The following is a 21781-nucleotide window of genomic DNA, read 5'->3' on the forward strand; positions in this document are numbered from 1 at the left end:
TTCTGTTATAAGCAATAGGAAATGGATGGACTAAAACAGTTCTCTAGGAAGGGGTAACTTGTGGGATGATCCCTCCAGTGGCCCCTCCTCAAAGGTTACATGGTGCCCCTGGGACCACTCAGTGAATAGCTGATGCCATTTGGAATCCTGGATGTGGAACCAGCACCACGTGTTACTAGTTCAATGCCTCACCTCGCTGCCTCCTCCACACCCCAGTTGTATGTATAACCTCCTACAACAAATACAACAGATACAACACAAGCTGTTCTAGCGTTTTCTCAGATTTGTTTCATGGCATTCATGGGTGCTCTGGGCAAAAGATTTCCATAGCCAGATAGGTTTAGCAAGCACTGGGTTAAACAACATCAGATTGTTGCCTTGCCGCAGGACTTTTCAGAACCTTTATTGTGTTAGTATGACTTGTCATCAGGTTATTTAGCCTCAATTTTCTGTGGCTCTGGGAAGTTGGCCTCTTTGATTTTCTGAGCTTAGTCCATTCTTCTGAAGACTCATGGAATCACAGCCCCCAGCTGTTCTTTATAATGCCAGACCCAGAGAAGGCAGAGGGATTTTGGTGATGAGAGGGGCCCCATGTGGGGCTGCACCCCTCTCCAGGCATGGACTTCATGGTTTTCTCTCACCTCATGCTTCTTCAGGGAAAGAAGTGAGGGATAAGCAATGGCTTATGAAGGAGCACATTGATTCGTTGGCTGAGAGGAAAAGGGAGTTCTTGTGGGGCAGGCGGCAGTCCCTGGGGTCTTCAGAGGTGGGATGGTGGCATTCTGGACAACTTCTTTTCCTCCATGATTCTCCCAAAGAGCTTGGCTGCCTCCAGGGCACATCCCCAGTGGATGGTGAGCCCGTAGCCTCCATGGCCATAGTTGTGGATCACCTAGGAGAGACGAGAGAAGGTGGCCAGGTCCGAGAGGGACAGTGGAAAGAATAGATGAAGCTCTTCTGCCCTGGAAGGCTCAGGAGCCTCCTGAAGAGTCCTGGGCAAAGCCAGATGCCCCCTGAGTTTCTCTTGACACCCAGGTGGAAAGGTAGGGACCCCCTGGAACAGTAGCAAGAGATGATGGGGGCCACCACAAAATGGACATCTGGAAAATAGCTTTGAGTCAAATTCAAATCATATCCCAGCCCTGCTCCCAGCTGTGGCCTGATTCGGGGAAGTGACTTCACCTCTTAATTCACCCCAGTTTCCTCATCTGAAGCATGAGGAGAACTGTCCCTATCCCAAAGAGCTCCAGAGGAGATTTAATAAGGTCATTCATGTAAGGGACTTGCTGCTGTGTCTGGCATGAGGTACACATCCAGTAAGTACTCATTTTCCTGCTATTTGACCATAGACTCTAGAAAATCAACCCCATTCACCATTTCACCACCACCATTAACACTGCCATTGATACCATCATCTCTGCCACACCATTAACATCACCATTGAGACAGTTGGCACAGCCATGTTAACACTGCTTTTGAGATTGTCACCTCTGCTGTGGTATTAACATCCTTGAGAGTGTCATTTCCATCAGCACCAACTACCATCCCCACTCCCAATCACACCATTATCAACACTGATCTCATCAGCACCACATCACCTCCAGTAACATCACCACGGCCCCCCTGTGTAACCTTGAGCAGGTCCTTTACCATCATTGAGCCTCAATTTCCCCACTTATAGAGGAGGGGATATTAACCACTACTACCCCTGCCTGCCAGGGGGCCTGTGTGGAACCTGAGATCAGACATGACTGTTCTCTGAAAATGCCAGAGCCATCCGAGGAGTGGAGGAAGGCATTGCTTTCCTTGCTGTGGGAGCATACCTCTGTGTTTGAAGGTCCAACGCGAAGCTGTTCTCTTTCTAGCCGAATTTGGGGGCGTACTGGCCGGAAGCCAGTCCATTCACCAATAATTCTTGCATTCTGGAAAGAAAAGTACTGATCACTCATTTTCGGATTTTTTTGTCCTGCTGCCATTTTTAGGTAGTAGGGAGTTAGCTTTTAGAATCTCATCACCACTGCCAGTATAATCACAGTCACCTTTATCAATCACCACTACCAACAACACCATCTTTATCAGCTACCAACAACATTGCCATCACTGCTGCCACCCTTTCACCAATTCCATCATCAACCACCACCCTCACCATCAGCCACCACCATAATTTTACCAACAGTAACCACCTTATCACCATCATTATTACCATTCTCAGGATTTCCTCACCATCAATACCAACTACCACGTCTACCCCCATCCTTATCACCATCACTGCTGTCATCATCACTTGCAGACAAACGTGAAAACCAAGGGCTCTCAGCCATGGCCAGGTACGATTCATTAGCCCGTAGCCAGAACTTCCCTGTACATTGTCAAATTCTGTTACATTTCACATCCCTTGCTGGAATTAATTTGCCCAATTGTCCTAGTGGTGGCATCTTCCCATCCTGAAGTGTCCTCATGACCAAGCTGCCAGGACCTTGTCTAAGGCATTGCTATTTCTCCCTACCTTACCTTCAGTGTGGGCTCCAGTCTGCAGCAGCCTTCCCAAATGGTGTTGTGGTCCTGGATATTGTTTTGTTCACTCCAGTTTCCCAACTGGAAGATGCCCCCAAGAGTAACTGTCTGGGCCCTGGATACAAATAAGGAGGGTCAAGGATGAAGGAAAAGAAGGCTTTGAGATGAATAAAGGTCATTACCATCAACCTTGTCACCTCTGCTAACAACAACACCATCACTACCTCAACTACCATTGTCACCACCATCAACACCCATCACTAACTCTTCCATCACTATTTCCATCAATGCTGTCACCTCTATCAACAACATTGTCTTCCCAAATACCATTAATAGGTCATCACCATCAACCACATTCATCATTTCACCACCACCATTAACAATGCCGTTGATACTGCCATCATCACCACACCATTAACATCACCATTGAGACAACATGGTCGGTGCAATGATGTTATTAACATCGCCTTTGGGATTGTCAGCTCTGCTACGGTATTAATACCATCAACAGTGTCATTTCCATCAGCACCAACTACCATCCCCACTCCCAATCACACCTTCATCCACATTGATCTCGTCATCAGCACCAGGCCACCTCCATTAACATCACTGCTCTACCACTCTTATGCCAATCACCACCCCCATGAACGTTGTCTTCCCCATCAATACCATATTATTCCTATTACCACCATTCCACTATCGACAATATTATCATCCCATGAATACCACCACTGGTTTCAGTGACATTGTCATCACCACCATTAACATTACCATCACCATCAGCCCCAACCACCATTCCCATTCCCACTCCCATTTTTGTCATTCACACCACTTTTTTTTTTTTTTTTTTTTAGACAGGATCTCGCTCTGTGGCCCAGGCTGGAGTGCAGTGGTGTGATCATGGCTCACTGCATCCTTGACCTCCCAGGCTCAAGCAATCCTCCCACCTCAGCCTCCTGAGTAGCTGGGACCACAGATGTACATCACCATGCCTGGCTAATTTTTGTAGGGACAAGGTCTCGCCATGTTGCCCAGACTGGCCTTGAACTCCCGGGCTCAAGCAATCCTCCCACATAGGCCTCCCAAAGTGCTAGGATTACAGGTGTGAGCCACCTACACACCACTTCTAGTGTCACTGCATCACATCCACTGCCTTTGTCTCCAGCATCACCGCTATTGTCATCCAAAAGAATGTTCACCGTAGACCTCAGCTGAGGCTGAGTCCGCCTTCCCAGGAATTCAGTAGCTCAAACTCACTTTAACAATACTGAAAGGGGCCTGGCGCAGTGGCTCACAGTTGTAATCCCAACACTTTGGAAGGCGAGGTGGGTGGATCACCTGAGTCAGGAGTTCGAGACCAGCCTGGTCAACATAGTGAAATCCCATCTCTACTAAAAATACAAAAAATTAACTGGGCAAGGTAGCGGGCCCCTGTAATCTCAGCTACTTAGGAGGCTGAGGCGGAAGAATCGCTTGAACCCGGGAGGCGGAGGTTGCAGTAAGCCAAGATCACGCCATTGCACTCCAGCCTGGGCAACAAGAGCAAAACTCTGTCTTAAAAAAATAATTAATAAATAAAAAAATAAACAAAAACATTGAAAGGGAACAACTGTGGGGAGGAAGGAGCCTGGGGCAGGCAGCAGGGGGAGGAAGAGGGCATGAAGGGGATGTGTCTTCCACCCTAGAACAGTCCAATTTTACCCTGGGATGATGTATGGGCAATTGTAGATGCCGCTGTCTGGGTCATGGGTGATAATGAAGTGCTTCATCCAAGGGGCGTCCACCTGTTGATTCAGGACAGGAAAGTCATCAGCAGAGGTGAGTCACTGGGGCTGCCCTTGCTCCCCTCTGTGGCCAGATGTCCTGACAAGAGTGGCCAGACCTCTCATGACCCGACGGCCCAAGTCTGCACCTGACTGCTTGCCTCTTGCAGGAAGAGCCACCCTAATTGGCAGTCACCCCTGCTCCCTGAAGCATTGCGTCTCCTCACCCACATGTCCTAAGAAAAGCCCCAGTACACACATGTAAATGTATACACATGAGAAATAAAAGTAAAATTCTAAGCCCCCAACTGACTGAACAGACCCCCTCTTGGCCCCAGGAGCCCCAGAGAAATCTTGCAGCTGAGTTTACAGCTGTGATGGGATGGGACGTCCGACACGCCTCGTTATCCACCCCGCCTTGATGATCTGATGAAAGGTAGGCTTTCTTCTCTAAGGGGTAAGCAGAAACCAGCCCTTTCAACAGGCTCCACACTGATCATGTCAATGACCAGCTTATCTTCCCTGGTACAGAACTTCCTCTATTCCTTCTTTCTTCAGACCTTCATCTTATCTTGTGTAAAATGTAGATTTACTGGGCACTAACTAAGTCTCACAGGTATGGAGTCATTTGTCTCACTGCTGCACCGTTCTCCCACTTTTTTAAAAAAAGAAAATGTATCAACACTAAATCTCCAGAGAACCTCTTTGGAAAACAAGAGTCACAGGTGCATCTGTGACTCGCATTTTTCCTGGGTGTGCCCTCAAGCTGGTTCCATAAACCTCGATGCTTTGAGACTTATGCCTCAGTCACTCATTTTGGTTGTCACACTTATCAACCCACATTAGGAACACACACACGCACCCCCACACACTTGCACACCTATGAACACTTACAGGTGCACATGCACACACACCCTCACACATATGGACACACATCCTCACACATGCCCACACCCTCACATATACACACCCCCCTCACATACACGCACACACCCTCACATACACGCACACACCCTCACACACACCCCCTCACATACACGCACACACCCTCACATACATACACACACCCCCTCACATACACACACACACCCTCACATACACGCACACACCCTCACATACACGCACACACCCTCACATACACACACACCCTCACATACACGCACACACCCCTCACACACACGCACAACCCTCACATACACGCACACCCTCACATACATGCAAACACCCTCACATACATACACACCCTCACATACATGCACACGCACCGTCACATACACACACACCCTCACATACATGCACACACCCTCACATGCATACACACACCCTCACATACATGCAAACACCCTCACATACACGCACACCCTCACATACACGCAAACACCCTCACATACATACACACCCTCACATACATGCACACGCACCGTCACATACACACACACCCTCACATACATGCACACACCCTCACATGCATACACACACCCTCACATACATGCAAACACCCTCACATACATACACACCCTCACATACATGCACACGCACCCTCACATACACACACACCCTCACATACATGCATAGACAAAACCTCACACACACACACAGCAAGAGGCAGCATGAAACAATGCTTCCAGACACAGGCCCTTAAGCCAGGTTGCCTGGGTTCCAATCCCAATTCCACTGCTTAGTATTGTGTGAACTTGTGCCTGTTACTTAACTCTTTGTGCCTCAGTTTCTTCATCTGTAAGATGGCAATAAAGATATGGTAGTATCCAGCTCAAAGGGGTGTGGTAATCACTAAATTAATTAACACAATGGGCTGAGAGTGGTGGCTTACACCTGTAATTCCAGCACTTTGACAGGCCAAGGCAGGGGGATCACTTGAGCCCAGGCATTTGAGATCAGCCTGAACAACATGGTAAAACCCTGTCTCTACAAAATATTTAAAACTTAGCTGGGCATGGTGGTGGCATGTGCCTGTAGTCCCAGCTACTCAGTAGGCTGAGGTGGGAGGATCACCTGAGCCTAGGAGGTCAAGGCTGCAGTGAGCCATGATCGAGATACTGCACTCTAGCCTGGGCAACAGAGGGAGACCCTGTTTCAATCATAATAATAATAACAACAACAATTAACACAATAAAGTGCTTAGGCCTGTATCTGGTGCTTGGTAAACACTCCATAAATGTTTGCTATTTTTCTTGCAATACAGGCATATGCTGCTCCCACATAGGTACAAGCCCATACATGCATGCTTCACCATCAAGAGGAAATCCTGAAAAAGCGCAGTGGAGGCGGGACAGGTTTGTTTTTTAACATGTCAATTGCCGGCAGTCTGGGGGCTCCTCTAACAGATGTTCCCGATCTGTCCATTATCTTGAGAGATGAAATAAGCATGCAGAATGACCTTCTTAGTAACAAAACCAGGAGGCTCACCCTCACACTCACCTTAATGATCTGCCCCCGGCCTGGCTGCAGCAGAGGGTCTGGTTGCAGTGCCCCAGCCCATACCCCAGTACAGTTGACAATCACGTCCACGCCTTCTCTTGCCACCTGGTAGCAACCAACAGGGTAGTGGGGGATGAAAGGTGGGGAAGACCCTGGTATTCCTGTTCTGTCTTCCCCTTTCTCCTATCCCCAATCTGTCCATTACCCGATAAATAGTAGGGAGAGGTCTCAATGAGGAATCAGAGGGGCCTGGCTCCAAATTTTCCCTCTGCCATTGATCTGATGTGTGACCTTGAAAATGGCTCTTTACCTCCTTCAAGCTCAGCTGCATCTGCAAAATGAGGCTGCCCATGCCTGTTACAGGCTGCTATGAGGCTCCTATACAACTCTGCATATAAAAGTGGTTGTAAAGCAGTTTTGGGATGGAGGAAATCTTCCTGGAATCTCCCAAAAGAAGTCGGAAAGGAAGCAGAGATAGTTCTCTTTCTCCTTCTGACTTTTTTTTTTTTAGACAGAATCTCTCTCTGTCACCCAGGCCGGAGTGCAGTGGTATGATCTCAGCTCACTGCAACCTCCACCTCCCAGGTTCAAGCGATTCTCAGCCTCCCGAGTAGCTGAGACTACAGGTGCTCACCACCATGCCCAGCTAATTTTTGTATTTTTAGTAGAGATGGGATTTCACCATGTTGGCCAGGATGGCCTTGATCTCTTGACCTCATGATCTGCCCACCTCAGCCTCCCAAAGTGCTGGGATTACAGGCATGAGCCACCACTCTCAGCCTTCTGACTCCTTTTAACTTTATTCTCTTGCCTTCTACTCTGCCAAGATATTTGCAGAAGACACGTTGAAACCCCTAGCTCTCTCTACAGATGAGATGATCAATGGTTCAGGCATTCGTGTTGGGCTCCCAAGCTCCCCAGCCCAGCCCCAGCGACTCTCATCCCAAGTCAGTCATGGGACACACACATTGCAAGGTATGACTATTGTTCCTGAGCGAGTGATTGAGAATGAGGACTGCATTGAGTCGACCATGTATCTCCAGTGTCCATCAGGGCCCGACCCAGAGCAGGTTAGTCTTCATAACATAGCACTAGTAGCTATGTGCACAGAGCGCCTTCCACGTGCCAAGCAGGATTCTAGATGCAGGGATTGAATGAGGCCACACAGCAAAGCTCTTGTTGCTGGTGCCTGGAGGTGGTGGCTGCTCCTATCATTATTATTAGTGGTGGTGTTGCTTTAGGGGTGAGTCAGCTGAGGGCCTGAACTTTGCAGAAAAAACAACTCAGATGTCAGTAGGGCTAGGAAGCAACCAAATAGCTGACCTTGGAGTGAGTGCAGCTGACACTGAGAAGAGGCGGCCAGTTCTCTAGCTCCAAAACTCACTGAGGCTCAGATATAAATTAGCCCCTAATGGCCACCATGATCCCAGTGTTCCTTTGTTCCCACGACCAACATTAAGGCAGAGACCTCCTTCAGAATACCTGAGTCCTCCTGTGGCAAGGGTCTGGGACAGGCCTGCAGGGATCCTAGGAGCCTGAGAAGGGGGCCCCCGACTTAGTGCAGGAAGCAGAGGCTTCCCCTCTTCTCCCTCCCCTATCCATCCCACCAGCCCTGCAGCTCACCTCCTCAAAAGACTCCACCTTCCGCTGGAAGAACTTCACTCCCCTCTCCATTAACCTGGGATGGTCAAACACATCAAAAAGCCCAGTATTCAGTTCTCTGCCCCATCCCGCCAAGAGAGAGGCACAGGGATCTTTCCCAAAGAATCTACTGTGGACGTTAGTCGCACGGGATGCTGCTTGAGAAGATGGCTGTGTAGTCAACTCAGCTCATGAGCACCTGGCTGGACTGGTGGTCCACAAATCTCCCATGGGAAACCTAAGATGATCCAAGCCCCTTGTTAGGCAGATGGAATTGGGGAAGAGCTTTGCTGAAGGTCATAGAGTGAGTCATTGATGGAGCTGGAACTCAAACCCAGGCCTCTTAGCTCCCAGTACTTCCTATGACCACCACATTGCTTTGTAACAGCAAGGGGGAGGAGATTCAGAGTAGAGAACGGGAGAGCCGTACCAGTGCCAAATTCCCCTTTGTCAGGAGCTGGGCATGAGGAGGGAGGTAGGCTGAGGACATCACCCTCCCTTCAAACATCCCATAGGAAAAACATCTATCACTATTAGAAATACACTAGACACAAGTGGTCTGTCTTGGCTGCTGTGCCACTCTGGGCCACTGATGCTAGGAAAAAAAAAGAAATACACTAGAACCATCCAAAGAACAGGAAATAAAACAAAAAGAAGGTGAAGCATACCCTCAGAACTATCTTATTTCCATCATTTCCTCAAGGTAGAAAAACTATGGGGATGTTTTTCCTGGAAAAGATTGGACAAGAGTCATGTGTCCCCAAGTTAGGAGAAATAGCCATGTCTTAGTACAGTGATTCCCAAACATGGCTGATAACTAGAATCACCAGGGAACTTCTTAAAATGCAAATTTCTGCTGGGCCTGATGGCTCACGCCCATAATCCCAGCACTTTGGGAGGCTGAGGCAGGAGGATCGCTTGAGCCCAGGGGTTTGAGATCAACCTAGGCAACATAGTGAGACCACATCTCTACAAAAAAAATTAAAAATTAGCTAAGTAGGAAAACCCACTTTTTATTTAAAAATAAAGAAAAAAGAAAAAGAAGAAAAATTAGATAGGTATGGTGGCACATGCATGTGGTCCCAGCTACTTTGGAAGCTGAGGTAGGAGGATCACTTGAGCCTAGGAGGTTGAGGCTGCTGTGAGCTGTGTTCATGCCACTACACTCCAGCCTGGGTGACAGAGTAAGATTTTGTCTCAAAAAAAGAAGAAAGAAAGAAAGAAAAGAAAAGGAAAGAAAATTTCTGAACCTTATCCCAGAAGTTCTAATTCGGTAGGTATAAAGTGGGGTCCTGAAATCTACATTTTAAAAAGTCTTCTGAGGTCATCTGATAAAAACCACCACACATTCCATATATTTTTAATCTTTTTTTTTTTTTTTTTGAGACAGGGTCTTGCTGTCAGCCAGGCTGGAGTGCAGTGGTGTGATCACAGCTCACTGCAGCCTCCACCTCCCAGGATCAAGCCATCCTCCCACTTCAGTCTCCTAAGTAGCTGGGACTATAGTGTGCACCATTACACCTGGCTAATTTTTGCATTTTTCTATAGAGACAGGGTTTCACCATGTTGCCCGGGCTGGTCTTGAACTCCTGGGCTCAAGTGATCTGCCCACCTTGGCCTCTCAAAATGCTAGGATTACAGGCATGAACCACCATAACTGGCCTAAAAATCTTAATAAAATAATAATATACAAAAAATGTATGGAATCTCCCTTAATATGACTGTATATGACTGTAAATACCAATGTATCTCTCAGGTGAGTGTTCACTAATTTAGAATATGGCAAGATTCCTATTAACATTAGAAACAAGGCAAGGACATCCACTATCATCTGTATGAGTAACATTGTTGTAGAGGTATTGGCCAAAGCAGTTAGAGAAGAAAAAAAAAGAGAGAAGGAGATAAAAATAAAAGGCAGCTTATATTTTGCAGATGATGTAAACATATCTGGAAATCTTAAAAGAATATATTTAAAACCATTACGCAAACATTAGGGATCTGAAAGAGGTTGTTAATAGACATCATGTGTGAACAGCTGCCCAGGTGGTTCTGATGCCCAGCAAGGCTCAGGAACCACTTTCTCTGTACCCAGTGGTGATCAGGACCAAGGACAGCTCCCACACCAGGCCTAAGGGTTTTCTTCAAACCTTGGGATTGGTCCATGCAGGGGGAATCCCATGAACCATCTTCTACTACTGCTTGGTCTCTGAGAGGTGCCTCCATCAAAGTGAAGCTTAAAATCTCACCTTTCATTCAGCCACTGTAGATAGTTCTTTCCCTCCAGAATTAGGCTTGTGTGGAACCAGCCATAGCTAGAGTCACAGCAGGCAAAAGGTGGAAATAAAGGTAAAAATCAGAGCTCTATTTGAAGGCTGTGAAATGGAGATGGGAGCAGTGTTGTTCTGTGGGCCCAAAGGGTAATGCCAGGACCACAAGCTGAAGTTCAAGGGGGGAAGTGATTTTGAGCTCAATGCAAGAACAATTTTTCTATCAGACAAGGCCATCCCAGACATTGGAGAATGCAAGGGGAGATTGGATGTGCATTTTAGAGGGGATTCAGGCATGGGGTGGGGTGAGGAGAAGACCAGAGAGGCATCAGGCTGTAGAGAAAAGAAAGGAGGGGTGTGGGGTCATACCGACTGGGTTGGAATCCCAGTTTGGCCACTTGGCTGTGTGATCTTAGGAAGTCACTTAGCCTCTTTTTTTTAATTTTTTTATTTTTTTGAGATAGTCTCACTCAGTCACCAGGCTGGAGTGCAGTGGCACCATCTCCGACTCCCTGGTTCAAGTGATTCTCCTGCCTCAGCCTCCCGAGTAGCTGGGATTACAGGCATGCACAACCACACCCAGCTAATTTTTGTATTTTTGTAGAGACGGGGTTTCACCATGTTGGCCAGGATGGTCCAGATCTCCTGACCTCATGAGCCATCTGCCTTGGCCTCCCAAAATGTTGGGATTACAGGCATGAGCCACCGCACCCGGCCGTCACTTAGCCTCTTTAAACTCAGTATCCTCATCTACAAAACAATATGGTGATATGGAGCTTCTGGGCTTGAGATCTGTGATTTCATACCCCCTATTCTCCCAGCCCAAAGACCAGTTTGAGTGGATAGCCTCTCTGAAGGAGCTGGACCAAGGACCAGGAGACCAAGGTACCAGGGCCTGGGTGGGACAGGAAATCTGGTGCCTCTATCCTCTGCTACCTCTGGACAGGTCTGTCTAACTTGTGGGGTTCCAGCCCCCTTTGCCTGTGACAATAAACTCACCTGTAATCTGGAAATATATCCAGCTCTCTGGGGGTCAGCTTCCGAAATCCCAGAACTGCATCCTTCCAGAAAGGATCCTACGAGGAAAGAGAACGGGATGCCAGGAGGGATGGAAGTCAATAATAATGATAACAGGCCAGGTGTAGTGGCTCACACCTGTAATCCCAGCACTCTGGGAACCTGAAACAGGTGGATCACCTGAGGTCAGGAGCTCCAGACCAGTCTGGCCAACACGGTGAAACACCATCTCTAGTGAAAAAAAAAACACACAAAAAGTAGCAAGACAGGTGGTGCATGCCTGTAATCCCAGATACTTAGGAGGCTGAGGTAGACTCAGTTTTCTTGCCTGTATCATAATTATTATCACTCTTGGCCAGGCGCAGTGGCTTGTGCCTATAATCCCAGCACTTTGGGAGGCCAAGGCAAGCAGATCATTTAAAGTCAGGAGTTTGAGACCAGCCTGGCCATTATGGTGAAACCCCCTCTCTATTAAAAATACAAAAATTAGTCAGGCACGGTGGTGCACACTTGTAATCCCAGCACTTTGGGAGGCTGAGGGAGGTGGATCACGAGGTCAAGAGATCGAGACCATTCTGGCCAATATGGAGAAATCCTGTCTCTACTAAAAATACAAAAAATCAGCTGGGCATGGTGGCACATGCCTGTCATCCCAGCTACTCAGGAGGCTGAGGCAGGAGAATCACTTGAACCTGGGAGGCGGAGGTTGCAGTGAGCCGAGATCATACCATTGCACTCCAGCCTGGGCAGCACGGTGAGATCCTGTCTCAAAAAAAAAAAAAAAAAAAAAAAATTCTCTTGATCCCATGAAAGGTAAAGAAGATAATAATGGATAAAGCCCTTAGCACAATGCTAAAGGTTGAATGAAGCTTGAGAGCTGGCATGGGGCTCTGAGCACAGAGCCAGACTACCCTCTCTCCAAGCAGCCTGAGCAAACCCTCCCAGGGCTGTGATGTTCCTGTTACCACACTGGGCACCATGTGGTCACAGATCACCTGGGTTCAAATCCCAGCTCTGCCACTGGCAAACTCTGTGGCCTTGGGCAAGTTACTCCATTTCTTGGAGGCTCTGTTTTCTCATCTATTAAGTGAGGCTAAGCACAGCACTTATCTCCTGGTTATTGAGAGAATTAAATGAGTTGCTAGCTGTCAATTAGTTAGGACTGGGCCTGGCACATAATAAATGCTCTGGCAGTTTTTGCTATGATGAGTATTTTATTACATCTTGATAAAAAGTCCGGGGACCTTCAGGGGCACATGAAACCTTTTGGCTTCAGCAGCAAGTGCCCACACTGCAGAACATGTGTGCATTTTAACCATGTTAATCAAAGGCTGGTTTCCATGGACGTCAGAAGATTCTTTGTACTTTGCCAATTTAACAGCAAAATTTGAAACAAAAATAATTTTTCAAAGCAAAAATAGAATTTAAACCAAACCTGTTTTGAACCCAGGAGTCTGTTGCTTACAAGACTCAAAGCACCCCGCCCTCATCTGTGGTTAAGGCTGTGCCGCACCCACCCTCACCATCCCAGCCCTGCGTGCTCATCCTTTGTGGTCCAGAACTGCTCACCCACCGGGATGGCTTTCTGGAAGAGGTTGTAGCCCGAGATTAGGAACAGGCCCTTTTTTTCAGCGTTGGGAGAATGGACGTGGCTTAGGAGATAGTCAAAGGTCTGTTGGTTCCAGTACCTGGAAGGGTCATGAAGAGTTCAGTCACCCAATGCCTGAGCTGGGCAAAAACCTTAAGTCAGCTGGCATGGGGCTGTGGCATGATCAGGAGCTTGGAGGGTATCCAAAACCCAGAAATCTACCACGTTCACTCTTACAGCTCCCCAAATGCCTTGGGTCTTCTCCCTCCCAAATTTTCTAATATTTCCCCATTAATAGGATAAAGAAGAGAGGGAATGAAGGCTGCCCCATCATAACCATTTGGAGTACACCTCTGGCATGGGATTACCTGGCTGATGAGTTCAGTGAAGGCCTTGACCTGGCTTTGGGGATTATGAGCCGCACTGTTCAGCCTGGCTGCAGGCACCCCTCCTTGTAAACACTGGTGGCAGACATCGACTTGCAGCTCCTAAAACTTTTCCTCCTCCCCCGGGCACATAGCTCACCTACATTTCCGAGACCCTCTTGCAGCTAAATGTGACCGTGTGATTTGTTTGTGGTCAAGGGACTCTAAAGACTGCATGAGTGGTCCTGCGTGATCCTTCCGCAGTCAGAGGCCCATGACAATGGTGACATTAAGGTGACCTCAGGAGCCTTGTGGAAAAATGACAGAGCCATGAGATGGAAGGAGCCTGGGCCCCTGAATCACTGCCCACTGATCAGAAACATTGGTTCTTTTATAGGTGTGTGAATTAAAATTCTGGCTGGGTACAGTGGCTCATGCCTATAATCCCAGCACTTCAGGAGGCTGAGGCAGGAGGGTCACTTGAGGTCAGCAGTTTGAGACTAGCCTGGGTAACATAGAGAGACCCTGGCTCTACAAAAAATAAAGAAAATTAGCCAGATGTGATGGCATGCACCTGGCTCCCAACTATTTGGGAGGCTGAGGTGGGAGGATCGCTTGAGCCCAGGAGGTCAAGGCTGCAATAAGCTATGATCGTGTCACTGCACTCCTCTAAAAATAATTTTTTTAAATCTGTTTGAGCTGTTATTCATTGGGCTTTCCATTTGCTGAGGCAGCTGGCAGTTTCTAAACTAACATAATGACCTTTGCAACTTCTTTGATAAATCGGTGCATCTATCCACCCACTTAGAAGTTTTCCAGATTCGGCTGTGTGCAATGGCTCACACCTGTAATCCCAGCGATTTGGGAGGCCGAGGAGGGAAGATCTCTTGAGCCCAGGAGTTCAAGACCAGCCTGAGCAACAGAGTAAGACCCTGTCTCTATTTTAAAAGAAAAATTTGGCCGGTCACGGTGGCTTATGCCGGTAATCCCAGCACTTTGGGAGGCCAAGGCAGGCAGATCACCTGAGGTCAAAAGTTGGAGATCAGCCTGGCCAACATGGCGAAACTCTGTCTCTGCTAAAAATACAAAAATTAGCCAGGCATGGTGGCAGATGCCTGTAATCCCAGCTACTTGGGAGGCTGAGGCAGGAGAGTCGCTTCTACCTGGGAGGCGGAGGTTGCAGTGAGCCAGGATCATGCCATTGCACTCCAGCCTGGGCGACAAAACTGAAACTCAATCTCAATAAATAAATAAATATTTGTAAATTTTAAAAGAGGAAGTTTTCTAGATTCACCAACCATGTGGTATTGACAGCCACCCATTTTAGGGAAGATGAGACAACGCCTCCAAGTATCTGGCACAGAGCAAAGGGCTTAACATTTATGAATCTTTTCTATATTTTGTTCTTTGAGACAGAGTCTCACTTGTCACAAGTGCAGTGGCAGAATCTCAGCTCACTGCCACCTGCACCTTCTGGATTCAAGTGATTTTCCTGCCTCAGCCTCCCGAGTAGCTGGGATTACAGGCGTGCGCACCACCACACCCGGCAAATTTATTGTATTTTTAGTAAAGACAGGATTTCACCATGTTGCCCAGGCTGGTCTGGAACTCCTGGCCTCAAGTGATTCTCCCACCTCAACCTCCCAAAGTGCTGGGATTAAGCCACCACACCTGGCATTTTCTTTATTTTGGCTAGATCAGAGCTTCCACAAGGGGTTTGCTCTTGGTGATGGGAACCCTGACCCCCTCTGCAGACTCAATCCCATGGGCCCCCCAGGCTACCATATGTGACCCTCACTCACGCCTCCTGTGGGTTGCTGCTGTCAGAGACGTAGGGCTGCCAGAGGCCGGCGGCCACGTCGGTAGTGGTGAACGGGGTGAAGCGGTCCGCGTAGACCTTTATGTCCAATGGCTGTAGGACTGAGTGGTAGCGCTCATGGATGCAGAGGGCGGTGGACAGCCCGATGACTCCTGCTCCGATCACCACCACACGCATCGTACCAGCCTGTAGGAAGGGTCAAAGCACACCATCATCACCATCATCTCCACCATCCTCACCGCTGTTGCCACCATCCACTGAAGGCTTAGAAAGTGCTGGACATCACCAAGCCCTTTTTATATTTGATCTTCCCAATGACCCGAAGGAGATAGGGATACCGTTGTTCCCATTTTGCAAATGGAAACACTGAGGTACGGGGAAATGACCAAGATTTGCCCACAGTCACATGGCTGGTAAATGATGCCACTGTCTCTGGGGAGCCTCCCTAGACACCCTGTTTCTGGGCTGGGGATAGAAAAGACCCAGCAGAGCACCTGACCAATTGGAAGCTGGGTAGGCCAGTGGTTAGTGCAATGGGCTCTGTCTTCAGGACTCAGCTCTGCCACCTACTGGCCATTAACCTTGGGGAAGATGCTTCAACCTCTAATAACCATACGTCGGGGGATGGATGGGAAATTGAACAAGTTACCAAAGGTAACAAATTGAACAAGCTGCCTGGTGCAAAGGAAGTGATGTACTGACATTTGTACAGCACCTACTGTGAGCCAGTTGGCCCCGGCACTAAGTGCTTCACAAGCATCAATTCATCCAAGTCTCCCAACACTCTTCTGAGGTAGAGGCTGCTGTTATCGGTCCCGTTTTACAGAGGAGGAAGCTGAGGTTCAGAGAGGTGATGTGACTTACCTGAAGTCACACAGTCAGTTAAGTGCTGCAGTTGGGACTTAATTTCAATTTGAGTAAACTCAACACACGCTTAATGCCCACCTACTGTGTGCCAGGCTGGCAGCTAGCAAATGCGGCTATGAGCATGACAGATGCAGTGTCCGGCCTCAGAACTTGGTCTTCCAGCACAGAACTCCACCTGCTTTGGGGCACAGGGCTGATTGAGCCCTGAGAAGTTTAGAAGCCTACCAGCTTTTACCCTTGAAGCCGCTTAGGCCTGCACAGCAGGGAAATATTCTGCAGGCTCCTGCTGAGGCAGAACAAGAGAATTGTTTGTGCCCAGAAGAGCCAAATTCAACTTTCCCTCCTCTTCGCTCACAACTCTCCTCCTGCAGACCTCAGCTCCTGGCAACTCGGTGGCCCTGGACAGTGGGACATTCTTAATATGGCCTAGTTTTATAAAGGAGGGAAAAACGGCTCCAGCCCACAAGAACTGGACTCTGTTGGGGTTTCAGAAGCCAAGTTGGAGATAGAATCAACAAACGGAAAGGTATCATTCTTCTAGGCGATTCTCCTTCCAGCTTCCAGCCTGAGCTTGGATTCTGGGACTTGGGGGACAGCCCCTCTCAGGGACTCCTGGCCTCCTCTCTTCCCTCTTCCCTGACACTTTGCCTCTGGAGACACAATCTCCTCATCTGTGAAATGGGGATAATCCTAATCTCACAGGGTCATTTTAAGGATTAAATGAGAAGTTTAGCAAAAGTTCTTGTACAATGCCTGGCAGAGTAAGCCCTCAACACACAGCAGCCTCCTTCTGTCTCCCAGCACTCTGAAATCACATTGAACAAAAACATTGCAGGAACAAAAGAAGAGAGGGAGAAAGGAGGGGCAGAGTCAGAGCTGGCTTCACTTCTGCCTTTCTGTGTGACCTTGGCTAAGTTAATTCCCCTCTCTGAGCTTTTTGACTGTCTCTGCATAATTTCTGGAGAGCTGACCACTTTTTTTTTCTTTTTTTAAGAGAAAGGTCTCACTCTGTCACCCAGGCTGGAGTACAGTGGCATGATCACAGCTCACTGCCACCTCCAATTCCTGGGCTCAAGTGATCCTCCCACCTCAGCTTTCCAAAGCACTGGGCTTTCAGGTGTGAGCCACCGTACCCATCCCCTTGACCATTTTTATATGTGAACAATGAGAAGGCAAAAGAAAAAAGGGTTTTCTGTGTTTTGCAAATTCTCCATGATGAATCCAAGAGACAGCACGGCCCGGCCTGAGGGTCAGACAGACCCAGGTTCGCAGCCTGACTCAGGCACACACCCGCCATGTAATCCCGGGCAAGTTCAACCTGACTGACTGAGGGTGACCAACCTCCACAGCTTGCCCAGAACTGAGGCTCCTCCCAGGATGCAGACTTTCAGACTAAAAGTCAGTGTGTGAGAGTCTCAGGCAAACCAGGGTGAGTTGGTTAATCCTAATTGAGCCTTAGTTTCCTCGTCTATAAACTTTTTTTTTTTTGAGACAGAGTTTCACTCTTGCCACCCAGGCTGGAGTGCAATGGCACAATCTCGGCTCACTGCAGCCCTCCGCCTCCTGGGTTCAAGCGATTCTCCTGCCTCAGCCTCCCAAGTAGCTGGGACTACAGGCATGAGCCACCATGCCCGATCTCATCTATAAACTTTTAGGAGAGCAGACATAGCTCCTTGCCTTACTGTCTCCTTACTGAAATATCAGTTCCTGGACACCCAGGTGGTGAGAGATAGGGCCCAGGCCAGCCTGACTCACAAGCCTGTGTGCTTAAACACCGTACTTGCCAGTAAATCAAACGGTTTGAAAAATCTGAGAATCAAGCAGGTAAAGAAGAATAGCCAAAGCTTCAGAGTCCTGCATTTCAAAAATAAAATAAAATATAAAATAAGACAAAATAAAATAAAATGTCTGTAGGAATTTTAGACTTTTGGTGGGAATAGAACGGAAAATGAAAAATGGCCAGATGCAGTGGCTCATGCCTGTGATCCCAGCACTTTGGGAGGTCAAGCTTGGCGGATCACTTGAGGTCGGGAGTTTGAGACCAGCCTGGCCAACATGGCAAAGCCCTGTCTCTACTAAAAATACAAAAAATTATCCAGGCATGGTGGTGCATGCCTGAAAATCCAGCTACTCAGGAGGCCGAGGCAGGAGAATCGCTTGAACCCAGTAGGTGGAGGTTGCAGTGGACCCAAATCACACCATTGCACTCCAGCCTGGGCAACAAAAGTGAAACTCCGTCTCAAAAAAAAAAAAAAAAAAAAAGAATTGAAAAGGAAAAATATGAGTCCTAAGTCAATTATCTTTTTAAAAAGCATTCATTATATGAGTCAAAGTTGATACTGATTATAGCAACTTGTGTGTGTGTGTACATGTATGTATTAAAATGCAAAATACATGCATGAGGTCCTCATGACAAGCCAGAGCCAGATTGTCAGATCTGGCAGATCCAGCCTCAGGTAAAATCATTCATGTGTGTAGGTAATGGACTTTTGGACTTAAATGCACCCAGCTCGGTTATTCAGTTGGACATTTTCGTGTTGTTGCTGATGTTTTTATTAGTATTGCATTTCTCCTCTGTTTTATGCCATTACTTCAACCCAGCAAGCTTGGAGTATACATCCCAGAAGATGCAAACAGCTGGGATTATTATATATACATACTGTGTGTGTGTGTGTGTGTGTGTGTGTATTGGAACGTCTGTGTAAGTATGGAGCAGGAGGGGAACCAACGTATTTTGGTCTCAGCCACTTGCCAAACGCAAGTAGAGGCAGTACACACATAATCCTCTTAATCCTCTCAACTGCTCTAGGAAGTAGGGACAGTTATTGCTCTCATTCTGGAGGCTGGGACTGAGGTTCAGGGAGGAGAAGCCACCCACCCAAGGTTACACAGTCAGTGTGGGACAGCATTCGGGTCGAGACCCAGTTCTATCGGTGCTTTCTGCCTTGCTCCAAAAAAAATTTAGGCAGTCGGCATGCAGTCACCACTTGATGCTTTCTGCTTGTCTTTCAGCCTTGCGTTTATCTGCCTGTGACCCCCCTTGTCCCCGAGAAGGCAATCCGAGACAGCTGATGCCTTTGATAGCTACATGCTCATAGCAAAGAATATGAAAGATTTGTTTTTAAAAAAATCAGTAAGCCAGAGGTGAGGCATTTGAAAGAATATAATCAGTTCTCCCTGGTTGCATCACACGGCTACTTCTTATGAAGTTGTTATTTGCAGAGTTTATCCTTGAAATGGAACAGAAGCTATAAAAGCTTGAGAACCAGGCTACCAACTTCCCCACCAAAAATAATAATAACTACCATTTGAGTCCTTGCTAAGTGCCTAGATCTGTTCTAAGCACTTCACATGCATCACCTCTTTTAACACTCAGATTCACCCTGTAAGAGGGGAGTTAGGATCCCCATGTTCCAGATGAAGAAACTGAGGCTTGAGGAGGGGACGCCACTCACCTGTGATCCCTCTGCTGGATGTTCGAGAGGCTGAGTCTCTCCTTTTCAGTCTCTTGCCTTGGGCTATATTGTTGAGCCCTGTTTGACATTGAAAAGACATGAAATCCTTTGCCTCTCCCCTCTCCCAGCCCCCACCCCCAGCTCAAAGGTGCATCTGCCACTCACCAGAGGTACCAAATTGTGGAGAGACCAGATGACTGCAGTGCGGAGACACAGGATACTACTTCCCAGGGGGAAGTTCCTGATTCTGGGGCTTCTTATCTCCAGCCCGCACTGGAGCACAGGGGCAAAGTCTGGAGCTGTGGACAGGGCACGGCTCAAGGGGTGGGGCTCGGCACAGCACTGCCCACAGAGACTGGACCCAGGCCCAGCTGGGAGACCTCGCCTACCCTCACTCCCCGTCACTGAAAAGTTTCCTGACTTTTCTGGCTGATCTCAAGCCCCTGTGGACAGGCCTCAGGGGAGGGTGGACGGGCATTTGTGGAGGGCTGATGAACACAAGAAGGCCTGTCTCTCTGGCCAGCTGGAGAGGATCCCCTTTCTTCCCTCTTCCTGCTGCCACCCTGGGGGAGGGTTGGGACGTTCCCTGGTGCACTGTGGGTCTGGCCTGCAGGGTGGCGGGTGGTCAGCCTGGCAGCCCCTGAGGGGAGAGCAGAGGCACAGGACAGGGGCTCCCAGGGCTGGCCCGATGCCATTCCAGGACGCTGGGGGATGAGGCCAAGGAGAGACTGGAGGTGACGCTTGTGTGGGCCTTGAGGATGCGTGGCTCTTTGCTCCCGTATCCCAGAGACGCAAGCGGCAGGACTTCAGACCCTTGCTCGGCCAGGGATAGACATGGAGCTGTGATTTTTAGAGCCCAGAGACCTGACTGTACAGATGGGAAGACTGAGGCCCGAGAGAGAAACCAAGCAGCCCAGAGGGAGGCTTTCTTCTTTGGGTCAGCTTTAGCAATCCGGCCTCTAACACCCTGCCTTTAGAATCATCAATTAAAAAGGTGAAGATGAAATCAGAAAATGCATGCAAAATACTCAGTGCATAGTATTTTTTCTTTTTCTTTTTTTTTTCTTAAGAGACAGCGTCCGCTGGGAGCAGTGGCTCAGGCCTGTAATCCCGACACTTTAGGAGGCCCTGGTGAATAGACCACCTGACGTCAGGAGTTCAAGACCAGCCTGGCCAACATGGTGAAACTCCGTCTCTACTAAAAAAACAAAGAAATCAGCCGGGAGTGGAGGTGCGTCCCTCTAATGCCAGCTACTCAGGAGGCTGAGGCAGGAGACTCACTTGTACCTGGGCAGGGGAGGTTGCAGTGAGCTGAGATGGCAACACTGCACACACCAGCCTGGGAAACAGAGTGAGATTCTATCTAAAAAAAAAAAAAAAAAGAAAGAAAAGAAAAGAAAAAAGAAGAGAAGGTCAGGCCGGCGCATGGCTCATGCCTGTAATCCCAGCACTTTAGGAGGCTGAGGCGGATGGATCACTTGATAGGAGTTTGAGACCAGCCTGGCTAACAGGTTGGTGAAACCCTATCTCTACTAAAAATACAAAAATTAGCTGGGTGTGGTGGCACATGTCTATAATCCCAGCTACTGAAGGGGCTGAGGCAAGAGAATCTCTTGAACCTGGGAGGCAGAGGTTGCAGTGAGCCAAGATCAAGCCACTGCACTCCAACCTGGGTGACAGAGTGAGATCCTGTCTCAAAAAAAAAAAAGAGAGACAGGGTCTTCCTCTGTCATCCAAGCCAGAGTGCAATGACGCCTTGAACTCTTGGGCTCAAGCGATCTTTCTGCTTCAGCCTCCAGAGTAGCCAGGACTATATATGCATGCCACAACACCCAGCTAAATTATTTATATTTTATAAAGACAGGGTCTTGCTATTTTGCCCAGGCTGGTCTCAAACTTCTGGCCTCAAGCAGTCATCCCAACCTGGCCTTCCAAAGGGTTAGGATCATAGGCATAAGCCACCATGCAGTCATGCTCTCACATATTTTTTTTTCTTCAATAATAAAAAATGGACAGAGTGAAACCGACTTTTTACTTTATATCTTT

At 48.1% G+C, this 21781-nt stretch overlaps 1 protein-coding gene across 2 annotated transcripts; it reads right to left on the bottom strand.

Annotated features, from left to right (window-relative positions):
- Positions 1-382: 382 nt before the first annotated feature.
- Positions 383-20009, bottom strand: DAO (D-amino acid oxidase). 2 transcript variants are annotated; one of them, XM_012469130.3, is made up of 12 exons: positions 19901-20009; positions 19736-19813; positions 15397-15599; positions 13215-13329; positions 11624-11700; positions 10604-10669; positions 8340-8394; positions 6717-6821; positions 4216-4298; positions 2512-2629; positions 1824-1922; positions 383-892 (listed from the first exon to the last, which is right to left on the bottom strand). In XM_012469130.3, exons 3-12 carry the CDS (start codon positions 15588-15590, stop codon positions 761-763), a joined length of 1044 nt encoding a protein of 347 aa, XP_012324553.2. In that variant the 5' UTR covers positions 15591-15599; positions 19736-19813; positions 19901-20009; the 3' UTR covers positions 383-760. The 2 variants fall into 2 exon arrangements, with proteins under 2 accessions (XP_012324553.2, XP_064235950.1); XM_064379880.1 differs by having other exon boundaries at positions 798-1922.
- Between the last annotated feature and the right edge of the window lie 1772 nt (positions 20010-21781).

The sequence above is a fragment of the Aotus nancymaae genome, unplaced genomic scaffold, assembly GCF_030222135.1.
Source record: "Aotus nancymaae isolate 86718 unplaced genomic scaffold, 86718_ANA_hifiasm-v0.15.2.pri h1tg000021l, whole genome shotgun sequence".
Classification (NCBI taxonomy): Eukaryota; Metazoa; Chordata; class Mammalia; order Primates; family Aotidae; genus Aotus; species Aotus nancymaae.